General features: G+C 37.9%; 1 protein-coding gene across 1 annotated transcript in view; it reads right to left on the bottom strand.

The window, feature by feature from the left end:
* The window catches only part of DACH1 (dachshund family transcription factor 1), a 423135-nt gene extending 405220 nt beyond the window's left edge, over positions 1–17915 (bottom strand). The window contains exon 1 of the mRNA XM_047756207.1: positions 16641–17915. Within this exon, the coding sequence (XP_047612163.1) occupies positions 16641–17488 (848 nt within the window). The 5' untranslated portion in view covers positions 17489–17915. The remainder of the gene's footprint in view (positions 1–16640) is intronic.
* Between the last annotated feature and the right edge of the window lie 7084 nt (positions 17916–24999).

Consider the following 24999-nt stretch of genomic DNA (forward strand, 5'->3'; position numbering starts at 1 on the left):
ACGCTGGATCTGAGCAGCATCTGCAACTTAAACTGCAGCTCATGGCAAGGCTGGATCTTTAACCCAAAGAGCAAGGCCAGGGATTGAACCTGCATCCTCATGGATACTAGTCAGGTTCATAACCGCTAAGCCACAACAGGAACTCCTGAAGTACTTTCAACAACTATTATCACCTTCCTAGCCTCACAAATCTTTTTCTCAAATAAGGAGAAAATTTGGCTTTATTACCCCCATTTTACATTTGATAATATGAAAATTCCAACTGACTAATCCAACATCTCCCAGTCAGTAACTGATATAATCTGAACTTTAAATCGAGTTTCCTGATTGTTCTCAGGACTCCAAGTGGCCCACGGATGAGCAACTCTCAAATCTGCATCTATTATGAAATACTTCTCTTGGATAGTCATAATTTCATTTTGAAATAACATAATGATACTTTTGTGGGAAACAAGTTCCCAAAACTATACTTTTGATAAGGATTTCAAAACTCAGTTTTCATATATGTCTTGAAAGTTACATTTTTTTGCTAACTCATAAAAGTAAACCAGAAAAGACAAAAAGATATTAGTTGACTCAACACCATTACAACTGCTTTACTCATCACAGCCATGCCCTTGAGATCCGAAAACATCCATTTCGATATTTGACAGCGTATTAACAGTTTCCATATTGTGAGCGCCTGTTAAGTTTGCTATGGGCAAGAGACCATGCCGTTACACAAGTCGCTGGATCGATTGGTCTTTGGTAGAATCTTAGTTTAAGACTCTTTAAGGCACTGATTTATGCGCAATTGATCCGATCACCCATGCAGTCAAAGTGATGTATTAGCTAGAATGGCCAAAACCTTTTTTTCTCCTTTTTTCATGCAGTAGTAATTCACCTCATTAGAGGTGGAGTCATTATAGGAAGTTACTGAGAAATAAGAAGCTGAACCTGCAGGCCTGACTCCGGATCTACCCCTAAACTGTGGATCTACCAACCAATAATAATCAGACACTAAGCCCAGAGCTGCTGGGCACAGATGCATAAGCCAGGGCACTCCTACTGTGGCTCGAGATGGATGGGATAGATTCGAGGAGGTTCTAACCTTCTTCCATGAGGAAACATTTCCAGACAGCAAACTTGTTCATTTAGCTTCATGAGAAACTCATTCATTTAGTTTCTAGCACACATTTTTTTTTTCTTTATTTAACCACAGTAAGACAAATGACTTGTATTACTTTGAAATTATGGTGTTTAACTAAACATAAGAGCAGCAATGTGTATAACAGGGGTTGGCAATCTATGGTATACATGTGGATACATCTGTGTGAGCACACACACACCCTCACATACACACATACTTCCAATGTTACATGAGGTCCAGTTCTGAATAATCCAAGCAAGTTCATCCATGAGCAAAATACACACTTGAATTTGCCAAGCACTTTTTCTATAATATTTGAAGGGAAAGTGTCTATAGATTTGATATGGTATAAAAGACCTTTCTCTCTTTAAGGTGTCTCCCCAGCCAGGTTCTTTATCCTAAATTTCTACTGACTATGGATTACCTCTTTTTTAAAAAGGAATATTGCAGGCTAAGGTGCAACCATTTCATAAGACGGCTCTGCTTGAGACCTGGGTATCAACTCAGCATTGCCTCTTCTTTCCATTCAATCCACTGCCCAGAGCTCACAGCTCAGAACCTTAACTCTGGCTGCCTCATCCATACATTTCCATTTGACTTGGTAGAAATTCTGCATGTTGCAGGGATTTCTGGGGATGTGACCTGATAATAGCTGCCCCCGCATACCTTTATCCTTCTCTAAAAGAATAAATGTTCTGCCACTTCCCTGCCTATCCCCCACCCCCACACCATAGAGGCAATAAAGTGAGTATGCAATATTCTACAACTAAAGACGTTTAGCAAAAATACGTTAGAATGATTAGCCAGCACAACAATGTTGAGGGGTAGTATTTTATTTTGCAATGTGCTACATAAACTGTAAATAGCTTTGACTAAAACACCAGATTTACTTAAACCCAGTTATGTAATTTCTGCATAAAAGTCTACTATGAGCTATACCTTTGATTTACTCTGACAAATGACTCCTTTAGAAGATGCCGAATGAATGCACAATTTTTATGCTGAACATTGTTGCAATAAGACAAGCCTTAAAATAAAATAAAGATCAAGAAAAACTGCAAAACATATGAATGTTTGTATAACTCTCACAGACGGTACATTGCCACCTGTCCTTATTACTAAACCAGCAATGTCAAAAGTGCCAACAGGTTTAGCTGCTGAACTGGATGAAAAGAAACAGGGTATGCTATTTAACTGTGAATTTGTGTGTTTTTACATTTGTAACCACACATTCAAAAACCAGAAACATTTACTGAAAGGATCTCAGATGAAATTTTTGCAACATAAGAACCCTATCAGTAAGAGAATATTTAATCAGGGACCTAGAGTTCTTATTTTCATTGAATATTTGGGGCTATCAACATTTTCTTTAATCTTCCCTATTATTAGAGATTAGTTGAAAGCATGCAGCTTCTCCAGATTTAGATTTTTGTTCCAAAACTTTGGCTGAACTAAGTATTTTGATAATGACCCGTATATCAAGAGAGATAAAACTTCTTGTTCATAATACACTTTTAAATTTACCTTGTAATTTACATTTGGTCCATTGTAATAGTACTAGTAAAATTTAATTTATTTAGATATAAAAGTCTGATTTTTCCCATAACATTTCGCCTAAGATATCAAGGGATTAAAAGAATACTTTATTTCACATTAGTTAATTGTATTTTCTTAGCACCAGCTTTATAAATAGAATAAGACACTCCAGGGAAAATATCCAGCTGTACATAGTGGCTTTCTGGTTGTTGAAATCATTCACTCTTTGGACTTGTGAACCACAAAGCACCCACAGCTCAGCAAATCCCAGAATAGCACATGCCATGTCATGTCTTATTGTTTTAACCTAGTCCTCACATTATCTAACCTCCCAGTTTAGCTAAACATCTCAATATTGATGAGTTTAGCAACAACCTACATCACAGTCTACAGAATACAGTTCTGCCATTAAACATATGCCATTACTATTTTTAAAGAATTCAAATTTATCCTAACTTGGGGCCCTTGGGATAAATATTTTGGTTTGAGATCCCAAATGTTCTTACAATATTGTCTCGTGCAATTTTGTTCTAAAATGGATATGTAGTCTAGGAAAATTCTCAGTGGGCTTCTGCATTGGTTTAAACAGTGAATGCACAATCTCCGCCTAGTTAAACTCCACGTTTACATGGCGAGAGTACCACTGAGTATGTTTCATCCGACGTTCCTGGAAGCTGTCTGGCCAATAGGAGTGGTTTGAAACAGTTCCCTAATCACTGTTGAAATCACTGATAGTACTGTCTGTCCACACTATGACAGACAAAAGCTGAAATGTATTAAACATAGCAATCCATCATCCTGCAGATGGAAAGCAGGAGCCAGGCGAGTTCAGAGGCAGTGACTACCCGCTGCTTAACAAAGGCTGGAGTCCTGACAGTTCAGACCCTTCCTCACTCCTCACCACCACCCCTCCATCTAAGATGAATGAGTGTAATCAATGAGGGAGAAAGCCTGCTGAGGATCTCAAATTCAAACATTGTTACATTTAAAACGCTGCTTTTTTCCCCCTAATCAGAACTGTCCCTGGAACAGTTTTCTCCAAATATAAGGAGATAGGTATTTAAGTAAATGAATAAATAATTACTGAGTCAAGAAAAATGTATCCTTAGAAAATGCTGCCTTGGTATGCTATGAAATTTGGAGAGCTAGCTTTGAAATAAGGGTTTGATACCAACACAAAGTAAGTTTTTAAAAAGTCACTCCATGAAGGTTAAGTTCACATTGTTTGAAGCAACTTAATAGTCATGTTCTCTTTGAATCATCAGGGGATTATTCTCTTTAAACAAGCACCAAATAGAAATGAAATGCTATTTGCTAAAGTTCAATTCATTTTGCATACTTGCTTCTAATATGGACATATGAGTCACAAAATAGCCAAAGGGAGGGAAAAAAAACCCTCAACTGCTAACAGCACATTAACAAAGTATAGAAACGAAAGACACTTTTCTTTGGATTTCAGCCTTGTCATTTCCAATTTTCTGCTCCTTGGACATGCTTGTATTCAAATTCTGGAACATCTATTCAGCATATCAATCCTAATTAGACAATCTGGGTCTGGAAAGGATGAGAGCTGGGTCATTTGCATAATTTAATCATAAATACTCAGTGATACATATTTCCAAATGCATTTGTACAATTATCTTTTCATCCTTGGGGCAATGGTATTAATATGATTAGGCAATATTTCTGGAAAAAACAGACAAGTATGCACTCTTTTTAACTGCAGCTTAGGGCGATATGAAAAATTAATTAATTTCTGAAGAAAATCAATTTCTCTACGTGACCACATTAGACATTGCTAAACCAAGACTCAGAAACCTCTCTCAATCACTACATTTTATCAGGCTCTTCTAAATTCTGATTAGTATGTGAACAATTCAATAGAAAAACTAGGAATACATCAAAAAGCATCTTAAATTTTGAAGAGATCTTTCTACTTTTCATTTCAGGAATACCACCCTGCTTTACTTTAATGCATTGTTATTTAAGCAGTCAGTGAGAAGCCTGTGCTTTTGGTGTGAACTCATCTTGAGTGATCTTTTATTAATGTACATTAACCAATTTCAAGGACAATAGGATAAGGTTACTTTTGAAATGCTTTCTCAATAAATGGATTTATATTTATCTAAAATAACCTTAATTCATAGGAGACTGTTTATTATGAAAAAAGTCGATAAACCAAGTTGTCCCAAAGAGTACCACTGTTATAAGAAAAACATTGTCACAAATTTAGTAGAGATACAAGAACCCAGGTGGCTAATCTGATTCTTTTTAAAGGGAGATTCAGCTTTTTATGTTGATTAGTACAAAAGAAAAAAGCCACATTTGTAAGTTTTAAATGTGGTATTCTTTTGAATCAAACGAAAAAGTAGAAATTACTGCATGCAAATATTCAATATTCATTTAATTTGCATAAAGGTGCTTGAACAAATTTTTGATTCTAACAAGCTCATTTTTCATGCGTTTTGTCTTTCATCCTAATCTAGCATCTGTCATTCCTTTTTGAAGTTATTATCGGCCCAATTCCCTCTTGGACATGGTTGCTGGGTGACCGGTATCTTAGCACCCACTTTGACAGGAACAGATGTGAATCTGATCAAGAGATTTCCCAAGAGTACCTGAAATCACAAACAACTTTTGTGAAAAACAAACAGCATCCCTGTCATGGGCCCTTATGTAACCCACTCTCCAAAAGAGCAAAAAAAGTTTACTTCAGATCGAATATACCACTTTTATTTCGTTTGCTAAACTTAGAAGGAAATAATAAAAATAAATTCTATTTTCACACTGTTGAACTGGGGGAATCTAATCTAAATATCAACAGCTCAAAAAGCCCAGTCTGTTTTGTTTTGGGATAGAAGTTGATAGGTAAATATGGGTTTATGTTTCATGAAAATTTCACCAGAATGTCTACCAAAATAAAGAAGATTTATTATGAGGACAATTTAGATGATAAAGATATTTAAGATGATGAAATTGAGTTTGGTGCCAAAAGGCTTCCAGTATTAAGTACGATATAGAATTCTGTAGGATATCAAGGATCACTCTGCTTATAGATAATTACCTAAAATATAAAAGTTCCCCCTCCTTTCATGCATTTTATAGCAAGGGTTTTTTTAAGTGATTTTATTTTATTTTATTTTTAGTTTATCTGGTGTACTATTAATCTTCATTGGGAATGGAGTTACAAAGTGCTACTGGAAGACCAAAAAGGTAATAGAAGCTTCATATTATCATATTTCTGGCAAAAGTCAAAACAGTTTGTCTTTCCTAAACTAGATTCCTTTTAAGAACAGGATGAGGTTGGAGTTCCCTGGTGGCTCAGCAGGTTAAGGTTCTGCTGTTGTCACTGCTGTGGCTCCAGTTGCTGCTGTAGCACAGATTAGATTCCTGGCCTGGCAACTTCCACATACCACAGATATGGCTAAAAAAAAAAAAAGCAGGGTGAGGTTGAGTCATGTGACCCACTTCCTTTCTTTCCTTCCATCACAGTCAGAGAATGTAGAGAGCAACAGCCATGTGAAATCACCATGAAAATAGTTGGGTCAAACTTTTAAATTAAATGAAATATTTAATCAAACATTGCTATTTTATAAATATGACACTAGAGTGATCTTAGAAAACAACCAAAGGATTGGTTTAATTTTCAGCTTTATATCCAAGCAAGGCAGAAAAATGTTAGCTTACAGTGAAAGTTAAATTTTCTTGCCACAGAACAGGCAATAAAAAAGAATAAACAACATGTTTAAAACCCTAAATGTTTTCTCCTTGATGATCATGACTTATGAGAGGAAGAAAAGTGGTACCCTCTCATTGGAAATCTCAGTGTTTTGCCCCTATAGCCCAAGAATTGATTTGTTATAACCATTCTTATTAGGAATTTTTATGTTTCTTTCTTCCAGGAAATAATAAATTATCCAAATGATTTTATTAATGTTAAGTGGAAAAGAAGGTGAAAGGTCTTTGAAGTTCTTTATTTTCTCCTGGAGAAGGAACTTGCTAACCTCAATTCCAAAATCCAATAATAGAGTTATTTAACCATCATACTTGTCAGTGCATGTATTTGAGTGGGGAATATGTGTGTGTGTGTGTGTGTGTGTGTGTTGCTTGACCCTTTATAAAATGTTTCTGTATATATAAGATTGAGAGCAAGTCATTCTATATGAAGAAGTAGGTTCTATAATCTAATGGTTGGCATTTAATATTGATGTAGGGAGATTACCATTTTATATTGGATATCCATTTGTGTGTGTGTGTGTGTGTGTGTAAGACACAGCATTTTGATGTTATAGAAATTAAGCAAACTCTTACATCCCTAAATTCCTCTTTATTTTTTACTTATGATTAATTTGTTTTCCAATTTAGGTCCAATCTACATAACTAAAATTAAAATGGCTTTTACATATCCAATTTATCAATAATAGACTTTATTTGTTACTATTAGTGGAAAAAAGCAGCCTTCTGGAAACTTGTGTGGTCCAACTAAACGTAAAATAAGAAGTATAACTTTTTAAAATGTTAGTCTAAGAAAAAATGAATATATTTATATAAAAAGCCATATTCTGAATGTTATCACAGGAAACAACTCCCTAAAAAAAAGTTTCTTCCTCAGAAGTTTACTCTCCTGTGAAGAGAATTTAATACAGAAGTACAAAATAAATGTTTCCATGTCAAATGAGAAAAATTTATGCTTAAACTTTTTATGTCTAGTATGTATATTTAAAAGATACTTTGTTTTGAAAAGTAACATCTTGGTCCCATTTGAAAACTTGAACACTGCAAAATTTTGATAGTACTTTGGCTTAACTGTGAAATATCATTCGTGAATAATATTTTGTAAATTTCCTAAGAATATGTAGTTACTAACTTTGGGAGCTAAACAGATGTTAACAGAAAGAAAAATCAAATTTGACCCAGAAGGCTCCAATATTAAGGTTTGAATTGGGATCAGTTCATTCTTTTCCCATGGGATAACTTGTATAAATGTAATTCTATGGTTTCATAAAGGCAGGTCAAGTTTCTATCCCTGGAGGTCTTTTGGAAATTTGAAGCATGGAGGAAGCACTGTTCCTGGCTACAAGTTCAAATCTGCATGTACTGTCAATGGTGTGAAGAAAAAAAATCAGTGAACAGCAGACACATATTCATCTTTGATTATAATATGTACTTGTCAGAGGGTTCTTAGAAGGTTGGGGTAAAGGTGTCAGAGCTCACAAGTCATAAAATATTTTGGAACCATTTTCGGAACCAACTTGTCACTGTATATGCATACAGATGACGCAAAGGGGAATATGAATTATTTTTACTTAGATTACTAAATGCAAAGATGAACTTCTTACCAAATGGCAGTTTACAGTTACGCCCAAGTGTTTTTTGTTGTTGTTGTTTTGTTTGGTTGGTTTTTTTTTTTTGGTTTTTTTTTTTTTTTGGTTTTAATTTATCAAGGTTTAGATGAGGCAGAATCTTCTAAATAATCACAGTTTTATACGCTTCTTTCTAGTCTGCAAAAAAAAAAAAAAAAAGTGCATGCAGGCTTGCACTTTTCCCAATGACGTAATGACTTGCCAAATGCCATGGAATGATTGAGAAAGTAATTGATTTCAGTTTAACTGGACCTCTACCAGGTGTTTTCAAAGACAATTATAGTCCACTGCAAGAAGTGGTAATACGCATCTCCTTATGTAGACCTGAAGATTAACCCATTGACCTCATTCCTAACTCATCTCATTGATGGCAAAGCTTTTAGAGGAGCAATCTTTTTTGCTTAGGTTATGAAATTGTTTTCCTATCATTTATCCACTGATTTTAAGTGATACGCTTGCTCTAAAGTGCAAGCAGCAATGAAATAAACCAATAAAAGAAATGGTGCAGTGACATCAAGCACTTTAAATGATATTCAGTAAAGTACAGATTCTAGTACTTAATAGTTTGATGTTTATTTCATATGCTAAAATAGTTATCAGATATAAATATTTTTTCGTAAAGAATTAAAAGTATATCTTAGTCATCACGAAAATACACATCTAGGAAAATTAAGATAAGGGTTTAATCACGTTTAACAGTGTTTTTTAGCTTAACCTGGAGTACTTTTCATTGTGATATTACCAGTCATACATTTTACACAGATAAAAATTTTACACTTGTTGCATACATGAGAACATCCATCTTAGTATAAAAAGCACTGCTCATATCACAGTTAAAAGTGCTCCAAGTTATTCATTTAAAATCCAGAGACACTATTAGGTTACAAACTGCCTAAGTCAAGACATAAATATCATTTTGAAGAATTAAGCTAAAAAAAATCAGATACTTTAAATGTAAAATAGGAATTAATACTGTTGAACCCATCAATATATTTTAGCAGAGCTGTGATGATTCAAAGATTAGTTACACATTCAGGGATTTGTTCATACATAAACAAAATATTTTTAAGCTATAAGACTATGAATAATACATCCCACCCGTCATTGCTATTAATATAATTTTAGAATACAATTAGTTAAAAATTTTAACAAAAAACTTTGTCTGCTTGATATGTGAATGCAATGAAATATTTCTTGATTTACATATTCTAGAGATTTATTTTCATTACCTTTACTTAAGAAATGACCATATCCCTTACATAGAATAAACAAGTATTTACGGCAAATGCTTATATGTGCTTCCATAAATTAATCCCCTTTGAATAGTATTCTTTCTTTCCTTATATATTTTACTTATCCTTGAAGAAAAGTATGTTTTTTTCCTGTTGTGACCCCAAAAGGGTAATCTAATTATTTAGAAACATTTGATATTCTATATAAATTCAAAGATAAGTTACACTGTGACTTCTAAATACTTAATTTACCTCTCTATACATTTGTTCCAGTGAAAAGGAAACATTCTTCAATTCTTCATTGTTACTAACTAAAAAGTAACCAATCTATTTTGTTTCCCATTTCAATATTTGCTTTGAGAAAATAATCCTCAAAAAAAAATCCATTCTTTTGTCAAACATATACACTGCCTTCAAAAATCCATTGAAAGACCACTATAAATATACATATAATTAAGTAATTTTATTCTTCAAATCAAAATTTTAAAAAATTTATTTCCTGCAAGAAACATGCAACATATTCCATGTATTGTATTCATCTTGGATAATAAAATGTTTTAGATGCTTTAGTTAAACTATATTTTTAAAATTATTACTCTCTAAAACTTTTTCTAAAGCCACTGGCTATTCAGTGTGTTGCTGTGCTGTGCAGTTTTAGACATTTTGATATTTTATAGGCACAAAAATGTAAAATCAATTAAATAATTACATAGTGGGTTTTCCAGTTTAGTAAGTTGTCCTTGACAACTTTCACTAAAGTCACATATATTTAAATGTGCAAAAGAATCCCAGCTTGATATCCTGGATCAATTCCAAGCTAATGTGAATCAGAAAGCAACAGGGCCACAATTAAAGTGCAATTTACTAACATTTAAAAAGTATGCAGAAATAAGTGATAGAATTTTAACAAAATTCAGTCATTGGACATTTCAAAACCCAGTTTAGAAAAATCTACCTGAAAATTTTTCTTCAATAAGTAAATGAGAATCCTCTTGTAAAGTAAATCCAAGTCAGAATACACAGAAAATTTAAAATGCACCTGACTCAAGGTCTCTGATTTTAGATCAGATAATAATTTGGATCACTCCCTACATATGATTATATGTGTATAATAATTAAAATTAATACATACATTTAAATTGGACTGGTATCTGTAATAAACACACTCTTAAAAGATTCTCAGAAACTTTCCCAAAGGAAATAGGTGCATCAAAATAAAATGATCCATCACTTAATCTAACAACTAATTACTAGATTGAATATAATAACTCATTATGCTACCAAATATAAATATACTATCCTGGGTGTTCTTGTATGCCAAAGAAAGAATGTGGTAAGCTAACCTAAAAATGCTAATTAAGTCATTGCTATACTGTGAAATATTCTAAAAAGCAAATATCAGTAATTAAAAGTTAATGGAAAGGTACCTTAGCAACAACAACAACTACTACTTTTGATTGGAAATACTTCTAACAAATTGAGAAGGAAAGCGAAGGAATTTGAGGACAGTGTGGGCTCACAGAGATTCTGCTATGCCCAAGTATATGTGTCTGCACAGATCAGAATCTTTGATATTCCACTTATCTAAGCCTATTTGGTGAGATTTTAATTCAGGGTTTTATTCATTAAAAATAAAATACTGGACATAACAAAGATAATGGAAAAGAGGCTCCTTAAGACAGTTTTTAAGCCTGAAAGTATAAATATAAATGTGTTTTTAATGTATTGTTAGCTAGAATTTCTAGCTGCAGCATTTATACTACATACACACACACACACACACACACACACACACACGACAGACCAATCACAGCGCAGGAACTCAACACTTAAGAGAATGGCACATGCTGGCACATGCCAAGGTCATTCCATTCCTATAACAATTCAAACATAAAATAATAAAACTTTATATTAATTACATATTAAAATATCCAAATAGTTAATATCAATTTTTTCACACTTTCTGTCACTTTAAAAGTATATAACTTGATCTGACTTTTTTTTTTTTCCTGGTGAACAATCTGCAAATGAAAACCTTGAAAGATTAAATTCAGGCAAAGTCGAACTTTAGAACTGAGTAATGAGAACCTTAAAGCCAAAATGTTTAGTGAAATCTACAAGACGCACTTGTACCTATTCAGAAAGCATATTTCAAAGCAATTTCTTCAGACAAAGATTCAAAGGGATACAGTTTACAACCTGTAAGAGTTTCATTTCTTCTTATATTTTGTAATACATGTGCTCTGTGTTGCTAATACAATGCAATTTAAATGATTATTTTACTTGATTAACAAAGGCAATTGTATGAAACAATTTAGCAAAATAACTTGGAAAGATAAAATAATACTAATTGACAGTCAAAGCACAAATTGTTTCTAAAATAACAACTACTTGGTTGCACATTAAGCTAATTTACAAATGCTACTTACATTCCAAAAACAAAACATCAAATGAGAAACAATAAAGCATATTATGTTTTCCTATGCTGGTGAATCACACATGGTAAATCACCAAAGAGAAGAGTGATTTATGCTCAAATGCAGCCAAGACTTTAATCAATATTGGGTGTTACATCTCAGGAGGTTGGGGAGGGAGTGAGGCAAAAAAAAAAAAAAAAGTGCCTAATATTGGTCTCAATAATTTATATGCAACTTCCACAAACTGCAATAGATTAAACAAAAAACAGCAGCAGATTTAGACTAATAAAATGAAGTTCAAAAATTCTGTGTTAAAGGCAAACACAAAAAAATTATGTAAGGAAATTCTGACAAAAAAAAACAAAACAAAACAGGCCTTTCTTGTACTTTTGATAATATTTGAAGGATCACAAAATAAAGTATTATATGCGCAAAACAAATTAAGCGTCTGAGGGCATTAACTAGTCATCTGTGGATTTCAGAAAGTAAACCATTCTCATCTTCATAGCCATGTACACTTTTAAAATAATGATTGTATCACTGAAAACTAACTTCAAGAAAAAAACAGCTTTGAAAGACATTATCCAAATAACTCAAGAACTTGTATTTTGCAACATAATTTGATTAAACAAGGTAAATCCCAGGTTAGAATATTCTTAGATTGTGTGCATGTATTAGTTATTAAACTGCAATTTACTAACATTTAAAAAGTATGCAGAAATAAGTGATAGAACCAAACAGACTTTCACCTTTTAAGTCTTACTCTTCTAATTATGCCATATTCTTTTTGATATGTTATAAAACGAGACACTGGGCTTTATAGGAGCCATTAATTGACTGTAATACAAAAACTTCAAAAGCATAGTCTCTCTTCATTTGAAGTAATTTCTGAATTTCTCTGTGCCAAGTTTGTAATTATCTGTTAGAAGTGAGTCTGTATTGTGTTGAAACTTTGTACATCGATGCTGAAGCGCATAAGTCCGTGTCACTGAATAGCATGCAATGGAGGAAATGTTAAATAAATATAGACTGGTCCAGTTTTCCATCTTTATTAAAACTTCTGACAAAAAACTGAGCCAAGAATTGGAAAATAGTTTATATTTCTTATACTAAAATTGCATTCGCATATCAAAACTAAACAAAAAAGATGGGTAAAGTCTCTCAATTTTCTGTCCAAAGATGTTACTGATTTTAAAGCCAAAGAATACTATTTGCAAATATATGTATAAAAAAAACTTCTGATAAAATTATCTGGAATTTATTCAAGTTTAGAAGAACTCCACAAATCTAGGGCTACATAGAACCCAAATCACAATCTGGTTTGGATTATCCCGGGGCAAAATCATCTTCTGGCAATGCCCACCCCCCCACACACACCAAAAAAAAAAAAAAAAAATCACCTTAGATAACAAAACAGAACAGAGTCACTTTTTGTTACCTAAATTCACAGAAAATTGAATTCTAACACAAATCTACAAACAAGCAACTGACTCACACAAACAGAGACTTGACCATGTACATAATTACTTTTCTTTTTTTGTTGTTGTTTAATGGTTACCAGTTAATTAAGTGACCTCTGTTGCAACAGCCAAGTTCATGCAACTGATGTTTAGTTTAAAAATAATAATTGGAGGAAGCTGATCAAGGTCAGACTTTGTCCTTTGACAACTTTTAAATATATTTCCCTACATTTTCTTTCATGTTGTGAGACCCTTATTTTATTTAGCTTTACTCTCAAGGAGGTGACAGTCTCTATTTCATCTCCTTGTGGTAATGACAGATGGCTTCAACATTTATTCTAGTTTTCATAGATAGCACACAGATGCAATAGCCCCAAGCAAATTAAATCCACTCTAAGGTTTGTTACCAAGTTACTGAGCCACTTTGAGCAAGTTTATGAACCCTTTTTTTCTTCAACATCATTTTTGCTCCTCAGATTCCCTGGTATCTAAATGCTATTAAGAGATGTAATTAGATACATGTTCTATAAAAAGCTGAGAATGCTAAGATTTGATATTTCTTGCACACTGCATACATATTATTTTGTATAGTTTGCCTTTTTGCACTGTTTCTCTTATCTTCTGAATAAATTATTCCTTGAGATAGTCTCTTAAGTAGCCAGAGGAGAAAGGAACCAGAATGAAAGAAATCAATATATATAGATGAAGAAAGATTTTAATAGGAAAGAAATAAATTGTGCTTGAATGAAAGAGTAATTTTAGTTTTGTAAATTCAAAATGAAAATATTTTAATTATTGCTTCCAGTGTTAAGAAATAACAATGACACTTGTAATTATCACTAAAAAAAAAAAAAAAAAAAAGCCAGTGCATCTCAATGCAAACAGTATATTTTTGTGAGCGGAGAGTTCAGTAAGTTTTCTCTTAGTCAGTGGCAGAATGAGAGAAACCTAGGTAGACATCTGTAAGTACATATCTTCTCTAGCATTTGCATTTATTTAGGTTTGCAAAAGTCTTGTAGTTGACAAAAGATCAAAATGCAATAGCAAATCAACAAACTTACCACATTTAAACTTTAACCTGAAATGGAGTTTTAGAATAACACATTTAATTGTAAAGATGAGGTGAGTGAAATATAATGAGTACTGATGAGATATGTTTGAAGGGATAAACAGTTTTACTGGATTTAACTTATCTTGGCTCTGAAAGTTTAAACTCCAGAGCTTTGGTAAACCTCGGGGAAAGAAATATTTTAAAATTCTTTGCTTAATAACTTTAAGAATAATTCTCCAACCATATGTCGAGGACTTCGATTCCAAAATCTAAGCAGAAATTTCAGAAAAACAAAACAAAATATCAAGGGAATGATTTTGAGGTGTAATACTACCTGGTTTACACAGATAATAACGTTGCGGTCTTTGAAGGAAGTTTTCTCTAGCAGTTTTTTGTGTTTCATGTGAAATGGCCATTAATTATCTAGTGCAGTGTGTGCAGTAAGAAACACACAAAGAAGACTCAAGAGCAGAGCGGTTTGATTACTAAAAAGAAAAACAGCGCTTCACGAATTTACTGACTCGGCAGGCAATTTTATCACAATCATATCTGAACTGGCTTCAGATTTCAACTAGCATTCTTTATAACAACTTCGTAACAATCTTCTGCCCTGGTTCAAGCAATTTTAATAGTAAATTTTTGTCTTCCGTACATCCAAGGAGTCCAATTATCTCCGTAAATGACGTTTAGTCATCAAGATTCCCCCTCAATCTTTACTGCCACCTGTCCATCCTCTTGGGCACGCGCGCGCGTACACACTCGCGCGCGCTCTCAGCGTTCACCCCAAAATAGTAGAAACGAAGGTTCAAAACCCAGACACACACCCACGCATGTCCCCATGCAAAGAATGACAAATAAACACGGAAAAAAAGTTTCTGGCTACGTCAGGATACCTCAGGCATTTGCTGAGTAGGAGGAGTTCAAGTCTTTCTCTGCCTACAGCCTCCCCAGGGGCACAGCAGCCAGAAGCCCTCTTCCGAGGTAGAAACAGCTGGGGGTTTTGCATCCCGGTTTCCTTCCGGTCTAGTCCCATCCCTCTTATCCTTCCCGCCTCAGTTTCCCTAGCTCTACTAGGGGCACACATACAAAAGGAGTAAAACTCTGGTCCTTCTCCTGATCTTTAAACCTATTAGGAGGGTACAGAGGTCTCCGCACAAATTTTGCGCGCAGTTCCCACGCGCTCACTTCTAGTCTCCAACTTTCCCTACTCGCTTTTACCCGGCATCTCTGAACTTTTCCCTCTGAGGCCAACAGTGGGGACAAAACGGAACCATCAGCGCCAGTGGAATGATCACTTCTACCCCGAAACTGAAAAGTTACCCCACTCCCGCCCCCTCTCGGTAGATCCTCCCCCAGTGAGCGTTCATTAGCATAAAACTGGTCTGGCCGGGCTCCGGGTTCCGCGGCCTCCAAGGTTCGCGCGCTTTGCCGGGCTACGGAAGCCACGGCACCGGGTGTTCAGGTCCACAGAACATTCCGGTGCAAACCTGCACCTGCTCATTGCGTGAGCTACTAACCTTAAAAAAAGAAAAAGAAGAAGAAAAGAAAAAGACAAGAAAGAACAGTTTGGAGAGAGAGCTAGAGAGCGAGATGTGGTCTTCCTTTCCCATCTCTCCAGTTCAGCTTCCAAGAGGCTCAGTCACCCGCTCACCTCCCCCTATAGAGGGAACCCTGCGAGTCCCCTCGCGTCTGCCCCGGGGCAAACGTATCCCCTTATCTTCTTTGCACACGCACAGACTCACACGCGGACACACGCACAAATGCGCGCACACACAGACCCCTCCCCTCCGCGGGCTGGCCCTTGGGGCTTTGAGGCTGAACTCCGAGCGGGTCCCTTGGGATAGCCCCGGCTTCCCAGCCTCTGGGGCCGTCCCCCTCCCGACCTCCAAGCAACCCATTCCCTAAGCTACCTCGCGGGGCCCCCATCGGGAGGGCATCTTCCCGCTCCCCGAACCCTACCGAGAAGGGTCACGACCTCCCTCCGCCCCCGGGACGCCGCCTGGAACCTCGGAGCAGCCCCGCGGGTGCCCCTCGGTGAAACCCTGGTCCCAGGGAGCGTACATGGGCAGCCGCGCGGAGAAGTGTCCCCAGACGCCAGCGTGGCCCAGGAAGGGCGCGGTGGCCCCTGGAAAGGCATCATCCTCCTCCTTCCCGCTCCCTCGGCCCCGAAGCTTGGGGTTTCCGCGTGCCACAGCACTCGAGCCCCGGCGCCCTGGAGAGCAAGGGGCGGACCCGGCCGGAAGAGCGAGATCTGGGCAGGGTGAGGTGCCAACTTCTCTGAGGGTCGGGAGCGGCCGCAGAGCCCCGAGGAAAGGGACGAGAGGGCCGCGCTCGCTGGGGCGCGCGGCTCGCGGACGCGCGGGGCGAGAGGCGCGGAGAAGGGAGCGAGGAAAGGGCGAGGAGGCGGGTGGGAAGGGACCTCGGGCGGCGGAGGCTGCCCCCCGCACTTTACCTTGCGTTGGTGCAGTCATTGTAGAGGGTCTCGAAGTCCTTCCTGGAGATGAGTTTGCAGCGGTTCACTCCGGGCTGGATGGCGCCCAGTCCCCTCAAGATGCGAACCTGTTCCACATTGCACACCACCGGCGTGATCTCCAGCCGCTTCAGCTTGGTGTAGACCGTGTGCAAGCCCCCCACCAAGTGCTTCAGGAACAGGTCGAAAGCCTGGGGCAGGCAGATCAGCTCGCAGCCCTCCACTGTGAAGGAAGCCACTTTGGCCCCCCTCAGATCCACCATTTTGCACTCATTATTCTGGGGGGTGTTTTCCACTGGGGACGGGGTCGAGTACACGGGTTTCCCGGGGAGGGGGCCGCAGCTGCTGCTGCTACTGCTGCTGCTGCTGCTACTGCTGCTGCTGCTGCTGCTACTACTGCTGCTGCTGCTGCTGCTGCCGGTGCTCGCGTTGATGGGGGTGCTGGAGGCGCCGCCGCCGCCAGCGCTAATGCCACCGCCGCCGCCGCTCGCGGTCGCGAGGCTGGGGTTGCAGTTGCTGCCGCCACCGCCGCCGCCGCCGCCGCCGCCACCGCCGCCGCCGCCGCCTCCGTTGCCCGCGCTGCCGCCTCCGCCTCCGCTGCCGCCGCCGCCACCGGTGGAGGTGACTGTGGCCGCCGCCGCCGCCGAAGCGATGGGCTCCGGCCGGAACAGAGTTGGCCCTGAGGACGCCGGGGGCCCGATGGACGGAGCCGGAGACGAGGTCGCCGAGGAGGTGGAGGTGGTGGTGCCGGAGGAGGAAGCAGACGTGGAGATCGGGGGTTGAGGGGGGACCAGCTGGGTCGGAGGGATCAAAGCCGCCGGCACTGCCATGGTCACATATAAGGGGAAACAGAAGGAGGAGAAGCGAGGGGAAAAGTTGCCACACACCCCGGGGAGGGCAAGGGGGAAAAAGGGGGGGAGAAGGAGCTAGGGGACAACAACAACAACAACTCTGGGAGAGGACGAGGAGGCGAAGGGGAGAGAAGGGAAGAAAAAGGAGGTGAGGGTAAGAAAGAGCGAGCGCAGGAGGGGCGAGCGCGAGAGGCGCTCTGGAGAGAAACGCACAAAAGTGTCCCGCAAGTCGAAATGCGAGTCCTCTCCGGGGGCTGGGATCGGGGGCTGGTGTGGGGGGGTGGGGGCGGGGGCGGGGAGGGTCGGCTGTTGTTGTGTGGGTCCCGCTCTAGCACAAAGTTAAGGATGAAGGTGAAAAGGAGGAGGTTTGAAGGACTTGGGTTCTCCCTGGCAAGTACATTGATCAAAGATTGAGAGGGGAATGACAGAGAGAAAATGAGCTGAAAAGTGCAGGCTGCCGGCTGGACGAGTTGTTGTTGTCACACGGTGCAGAGGGGAGGAGCTCCGGAAACTTGAAATACCCTTTGAAGCCGCAAAAACCTCACTCACTAGTATTAACCCAAATTATCCAACCAGACACTCGGAGCAGAGACTCCGAGAGCGCGAGACCCAGGGAAAGCGAGTGAACAAGAAAAGGAGGAGGGGAGGGGGAGGATAAGGAAAGAAACTAAGGGAGGGACGGAGAGGAAAAGCCGGGGCACGCAAGTGGCGATCGGAAAAGCGGAGGGAGATCTTCTCTTCTACTACCGCTAGATTCTAGGTCTTAATACTCCACTTTGTCCTCGAAGACCGGTAATTTTTTCCCAAAACCTTCAAACCAATCGCCTGCCAACTTAAAGGGAGCCAGAGCGCTCCGAGCTCTCCTTCAAGGATTTAGGATGTGTCTCCGCTCGCTTTTGCAATGAGATATAAATGAAAACACATACTCTCACTTCATGATTAGTAAGAAATTATTTTGAGGAAAATCCATATGGAAGCAGAGCGTATGTTTCATGCGTCTGGTTATTTTCTCTGTCGATTCAATTATTTATTTGTTTAAAGATGGTGAAAACGCCAGGAGAGTTTTCAAGTTGTGGGGGAAAAGTCAGACTGAAATCGCTCAAGAATAATGGAGTGCTCTCTATTCAATTCCTTATTTCCTAATTGTGGAAAGAAAGAAATGCTTGCCATGATGTGGATGATTCGGAATAACTTCATTTTTGCCCCAAAGCCAGGTCAGAAATGTCTATTATACTGGGAGAATTCGAAGAGATCAGGCACCCTCGAAGGTTTAGAAAGTGGGGAGGGGAAAAAAGAACATCCTAATTTTTTCTTCCCTAACTCCATAACTAATTCACCTGTCTTGCACAGACCCCAACAGTCCTCAAGTCCTTTAAGACCCAAGGCTAGTTGCTAATGTGATATGTGAATAACAATACCTAGATGTATATATTGTATTTGAAAAGTAACAGTGTATTCTGGGAAGGTCCTTCTCAGTTTGTCAGTAAAAAATATGTTTTGTAAATAATGAAAAGAACACAAACAAAGCTCAGTAGTTCACTTGTAAACGCAGAACGGATAGCTATGCTTAAAAACCTCATGAAGCTCGGTTGAGACTCACTCTCTTCCTCTTTGCCTTTCTCTCTCCTTTTCTTCCCCTTTCTAACTTGTTGCATGAAGGTACTATTTATTCAAGGATTTTTGACCATAGGTCAAGTCTGTTCTCTGTTTGTATCTCTAGGATTCTTAAATAATTGGGCTTTAAACCTGTCTGCACATATTCATCAACTCCACAAGATAGAAACAATGCTTTAGCATTTGACAGATTTTAAAAATAAATTATTAGGACCAGGATCACAGTGTAATGTTGAAATTATTCTCACATTTCTTTTTATCATTTTCATCCTTTAACCTTTTTGAAGTTGAGTGCCAAAAGTTGCAGGAAGTATTTAGAGAAATATGGCACTATTGACTAATTTGTCTAAGTTTATACTAAACTTTTGGGGGCATAGAAGTTATATCAGGAAGCTTTCCTGGGTCAGAAGAACTCAGAAAATTGATTGTTACCAAAAAGTAGATTAACTTCTGCAGAGATAGCTAAAGTTTATGCAGCTGTTTTACCTAGTTAGCCAATGTATTTTAACATATCCAGAAATAATGTATATTCATTTTCACTCCTCTTATCTGACTTCAGTTAAAAATAAGGACTGGATATACATCACATACATCAGAACACTTCTTTAAATGTTTATGTCTGTATTGGACGATATTGCCTTTTTTAAAAAATGTCAACCTGCTATGTTAAAGAGTGGAGGTGAGGGAGAAGATATTAAGCCCTAAGAAACTAATTTTATTTTCGAATTGCATGCAGAACTTTAATAAATTCTGCTGTGGTTTTAAAAATGTTAAACTAACTTCTTCATAAATTCTACCCACAAATGAAAAAAAAAGGGGGGGGGAATTCAATGTCTTAAATCGACCCTTAGCATTCTCATTCTTCATATTTCCTTTAACTGTCACTCATCCCATACCTGCCACATTCAGAAGCCAGGGACAGGAAGTAATGATAGCAGACCAAACCATTATCCCACCTAGCTTCAAAGCAAACTCCAAATTTTCTGCAGGGAAGCCTGCCCTTTCAGCACTTGCTCCTTTCAAAAGCAGGGCTTGGGGCATTCCCCCTACACACACCTAAATGGGAGCTTCCTCCCCCTGCCCCTCCATCTCACATCCCTAAACATTTTTTTTTTTTTTTTAGAAACTACTCACCTCTTTGATCAAACAATAGGATTAGAAAAAATATATAATGCAAATTAAAATCTATGGGAAAGAAAAACCTGGAAAAATTTTAAATTTCTTTTCTCTCCTTTTTTTTTTTCAAGAAAGATTACCAATGATTAAGGCAAACAGTATTTAACAGCAGATAAAGAACAGCACAGATTTCAAATTCCCACTCTTTCCATCACATCATTTGCTTTCAAAGCTTTTGTCTTGTTTGTTTATTGTTTTACATCTCTGGTAGTTTCAGGTCCTCTCCTTCCAGCTCCTCTTCTCCAACCTGCACCCAATTTGCATAAGCAAAACTCAAAGTACTGTAACTGATATTAGAAAATTCTCCCTGTGTGTTGTGAAGATGTATTGTGCTGAAATCAATAAGACTGTTTAAAATTCAAAGACCTGCAAATCGTTCTGTTTGTCCTTTGATAGGGCCTGTGCTGATTAAAATGCTACCAAGAAAGCTTAATTGCTGCACTAATTAAGAAGTCTTTAATTTCTTTCCTAGGATATCGTTTGAAGCTGAGCTTGTACCAGTTCAGGGAAGGTATTTTCTTCCCTCCCTCTGCCCCCTCCTGGCCCCTCCCTTCCCCTTCCTCCTCCTGCCGTGCCCCCACGATATCCCTGTGAATGGGAACTAATAGGGAGAGTGGTCTCAGGGCTCACCATCTATTACTTAACAAAAATCGGCACAGGAGACAGAGTTCAATGCAGTATGAAACGCAGTTTTGAGAAGAGCTGTAAGGTTTCAGGAGACAGTGAGAAAATACAGAGTAGCTGTTGCAGCTAAAGTCCCGGTGAATACCTGGATGACAACAGGCACTTTAGCCTGAAGATGAGGGCATCCTATTTGGTTAAGAGGGGCAGTGACAAGGAAATGCTTCTATGGAAACAGGGGAACATAACAATATACTTTCAAAACCTGTGGTTTTAAAAAAGAAGAATAAATCTGTAGAAAGGTGGACTTAGAATTGGGAGTTGGTAAGTATCATTTTATTTTATGAGTTTAAAAACATGAATTCTATGGGGATTCATTTTTGACCCTTTTTATAACCCAGGGAGGCAGAGCACTGTATTACATCCATCCATCCTTACGTATTGACCTATTTTATTCACTGATTTCTCAAGTGGGGAAACTGACTAAAGGATTTCACAAAGCTTTCTCTGTAATCAATAGTCATTTTTAAGGTTTATTCATGCTGCATTATAATTCTGGTAAATGACTGTGAAGCAGAAGATTGTAAGAAAGATACAAATATTGACAAAGCCAGGATAAGTCATGTCTTTAAATCTTTAGTGTTTCCATATAGCAATGGATATAGTTAAGATCGAAAATGTAGATTTCATAGAATATTTAAAAAAAAACTAAATGATTAACTTAAAGGCAATCCTATCTGAAGGTTTCTTGAATATCTCAAAATTTCCTGAAAGCTTTGAGTATCCTCTTTTTATACCATCACTAAATGAAACAGAAACAATTGGGGGGATATGCAGAAAGGGCAGCAAGAAGAGGTTCCTTGCAATTTTATCCTTTTAATTTAACCTGTCCCCGAGTTCTATTAGAAGCATGCACGGAAAAATACAGATGTATACTTCAGATATATTCTGAATTCTTTTCAGTGACAGGACAAGGAGATAACATGCCTAATAGATTCAAAGGGATACTTACCATTCCGAGCACGACGTCACTCTAATTATGTTTACTCTAATTGAAAGCAAGGTTTTTTGGAATCTGAAATTACTTTCAGAATTTTTTTTTTTAAATAATGCAAGTGGATCAAATGTTGATCACAAGCATTTCAATCTTTCAAAATGTATTGGAAAATTAAATGAAAAGTGGAGTTTGGTACAAACAATGCCCCAGGGCAAAAAACAACTAACACTAGATTTTCCAGTCCAGCCATAACACAAATCAATTTGAGCACACTTCTATGGCCAGACTGCCAGATTGTTATGACTGCTAATTCACTCAATCAAAGAGTGCATTAGCACACCCGGCACAAATAGCTTTAACAATGGGGTGCACTTCTGAACAATTCTAAGATATATCACAACGGAGAAGTAAAGAGGAAGATCGTTTTTACATCTGCATGTTTACTAATGGACTTGTTTCCTTAATAGGAAAGGAAAAAAAAAAAAAAAGAAAGAAAGACTGAGACACTTCCGGCAGAGGTTGAAGAAAGAGCTGGCCAAGTTTGGTAAGCCTAAAAAGATATCAGGGTACCAGTAGTTGAGTGACTTTGTTAAACGTTTCTCAGGAGAGAGTCCAAAATTGATGTTTGCACTTCTGTAGTAAATCATTGAAGATGAAGAAATTATGCCAAGTAACTCTCTCAAGTCTTTTAAACTCAGACACAGGGCCTCGCCAATCAGATCAGCGGATAAAACCCTGACTGCCTTCAACAAAGATTTCTCTTCTTTTACACTTTCTGTCTCTGCTCCCCCCCACTCAGGGTTCCAACTCCTAACTTTGCATCTCTCATTTCCATAGCCTCCCTCTCTTTTCAAATTCCCTGCCTTTCCTTAAGAACCAGGAATAGGACTTTTATCTCACGGATGCATTCTCAAACCAGGTGCAGAGAGCTTGGTGATAAATTACCCAAAGGACAGAAGGTGGGGAGCTGAAGGTGAAAACGCTATAACTTGAAGTGCTCAAACTTTATACGACAAACTCCCATTCTTCATAAAGGAGTGGCTAAACAGTGATAAGTAATTTTGACTTGTTTTACAGCATGGGAATGCATGGGCCCAATAGATGCCTCCTGAACACTTCCAGCAGTCATCTATGCATGGTCACATTTACATAGATCTCAGAGCCGAATGACACAATGACGTCACTATTCAACCCTCCCCCCACCCCCCCACCCCCTGGTTCTGAATGATGGTGAAATGTGGCTGAAAATACTTTGCTGGTTATGAAGCCTATTTTAAGAACTCTCTAAACTCATGTTTCAGGGACAGAAGGAGAAGAGCTATAGGAGCGAAGAGAGGAAGAGTTACAAAGGAGAAAAAAAAAAAAAAACATCATGGAAAATAATTTTCCTGACTCTAAACTGCAAGTTTCCATGACAAGTAGTCAACGCTCCATGTTAACATTGTTCTACTTGTCCATCACAGCTTACTTCCAGTTTCAAGTGTCCTAATTCCATCTGTGGGTTGGTATTAAGGGTTACACAGGCAAATACTGAATAATAATAATAATAATAATAATAATAATAAACAGATTATTGTAGCAGTGAATTGTCAAAGGAAGCAGCAGTAAGAATACAGATGGAGATTAATTCCCTTCATCGTTTAAATGAGGCCATTGTGAGAGGGATAGCAATCTGGGTTGAAGTTAGGTCAAAAACTCAGGCAGATGTTTAAATCCCTAGTTTTCTAGGAAATATCGTACCTTCAGTTGCACCTTTTCCTATGTGGCGTTTTCTAATTATCATACTCCTTTCTCTTTAAATAAACAAAACCTCATTTTTCTCTAAAGAAGATCAGTATTAAGACGTGTGAACTGCTTAAAGACTACATAGTTGGGAATGGGGGTGGAAAAAAGTCTTAAATGCATGTTTAAAATAAAAATGTAAATCATCAGTAACTTTGCAACACAAGCAAAGGAGAAATGTATTGAACTTGATTATAGAAGTTTCTATTGATTCACTGTCTGTTTTTCTGTTGTAGTTTTAACTAATTTTCTCGGTCCTTTTTCTTTCTCTTTGCTTTCTTAAATAAAAGAAGAGATCATTGTCCAACAAATAGTCTATAAAAAATTGTTCTGTTTGAAGTCAGAAATTTCAAGGATTGTTCAAAAAAGAATAAACTGTTTATTTATTTATTGCTCTTCAGAACAAAGAGATTTTTTTTTAAGTTGAAAGAATAACAATTGCCACCTTCCAGCTCGAGATCTTGTATGTCAAGTTTCAGCCCAGAGCAAATTTTTACAACAAGTTATAAACCCCCTGTAACAGAGGGTTTATTATAATGGAAGTGCTGACACAACCTTAACTATAGCGTTGTAAACGGCTATGCTATAATATCCATTAAGCAGAAAGAAAAATAAGCTGGCTGATCAATAATTTATACAAAGAGTACCAACTGCAGACATAATAACTGTAATGTTTGCAAAGCAATCTCTCTGCTCTCCAGGCTTAACAGTAAACGCAAACTAGCAACGCTGTTAATTTCCAACTCCTACAGATAAGAATACAAACAAATTACTTAAAATTATATTTTGCTCAACATTTAGCATGCCTCGATGGGATAAAATAAAATTTAATTATGATGCAACTTGTGCCGGATGCAAAGCTGTTTTGTTTTCCAACACATTTTATTATGAAAGGACATTCATTTGGAACATCAATTATGGGGAAATAGTATGTTTCAATGAGTTGACTTGGGTCAGGCAGGCTCTTCTAAGAGTTATTCAGACATGGAAACAGATTGACACTGTTTAACTTCAAAGAAAGTTACAGGGTTGTACAGAGCCACGGCCTGAAATTCGATCCTGGAAGCTCTGATCCGAGTCAACTGTCAGTAAAAAAACACACCTTGTCATTAGAGTTCATGGGAAAAGAGACATTTGTTTGGAAAATGTGGCCATCATTAACAAACAGCGAATCTTGGAGGGTTCAATTAATGGTAAGCCTCTTTCGTGTGGAAACGAGATGGGTCATTTCACCTGATAAATGTAGATCATACAAAGTGAGCATTATTTTCTTTTCTGGAAAGTTTTGAAAAATATAATT

Source organism: Phacochoerus africanus, chromosome 13, assembly GCF_016906955.1.
Source record: "Phacochoerus africanus isolate WHEZ1 chromosome 13, ROS_Pafr_v1, whole genome shotgun sequence".
NCBI lineage: Eukaryota > Metazoa > Chordata > Mammalia > Artiodactyla > Suidae > Phacochoerus > Phacochoerus africanus.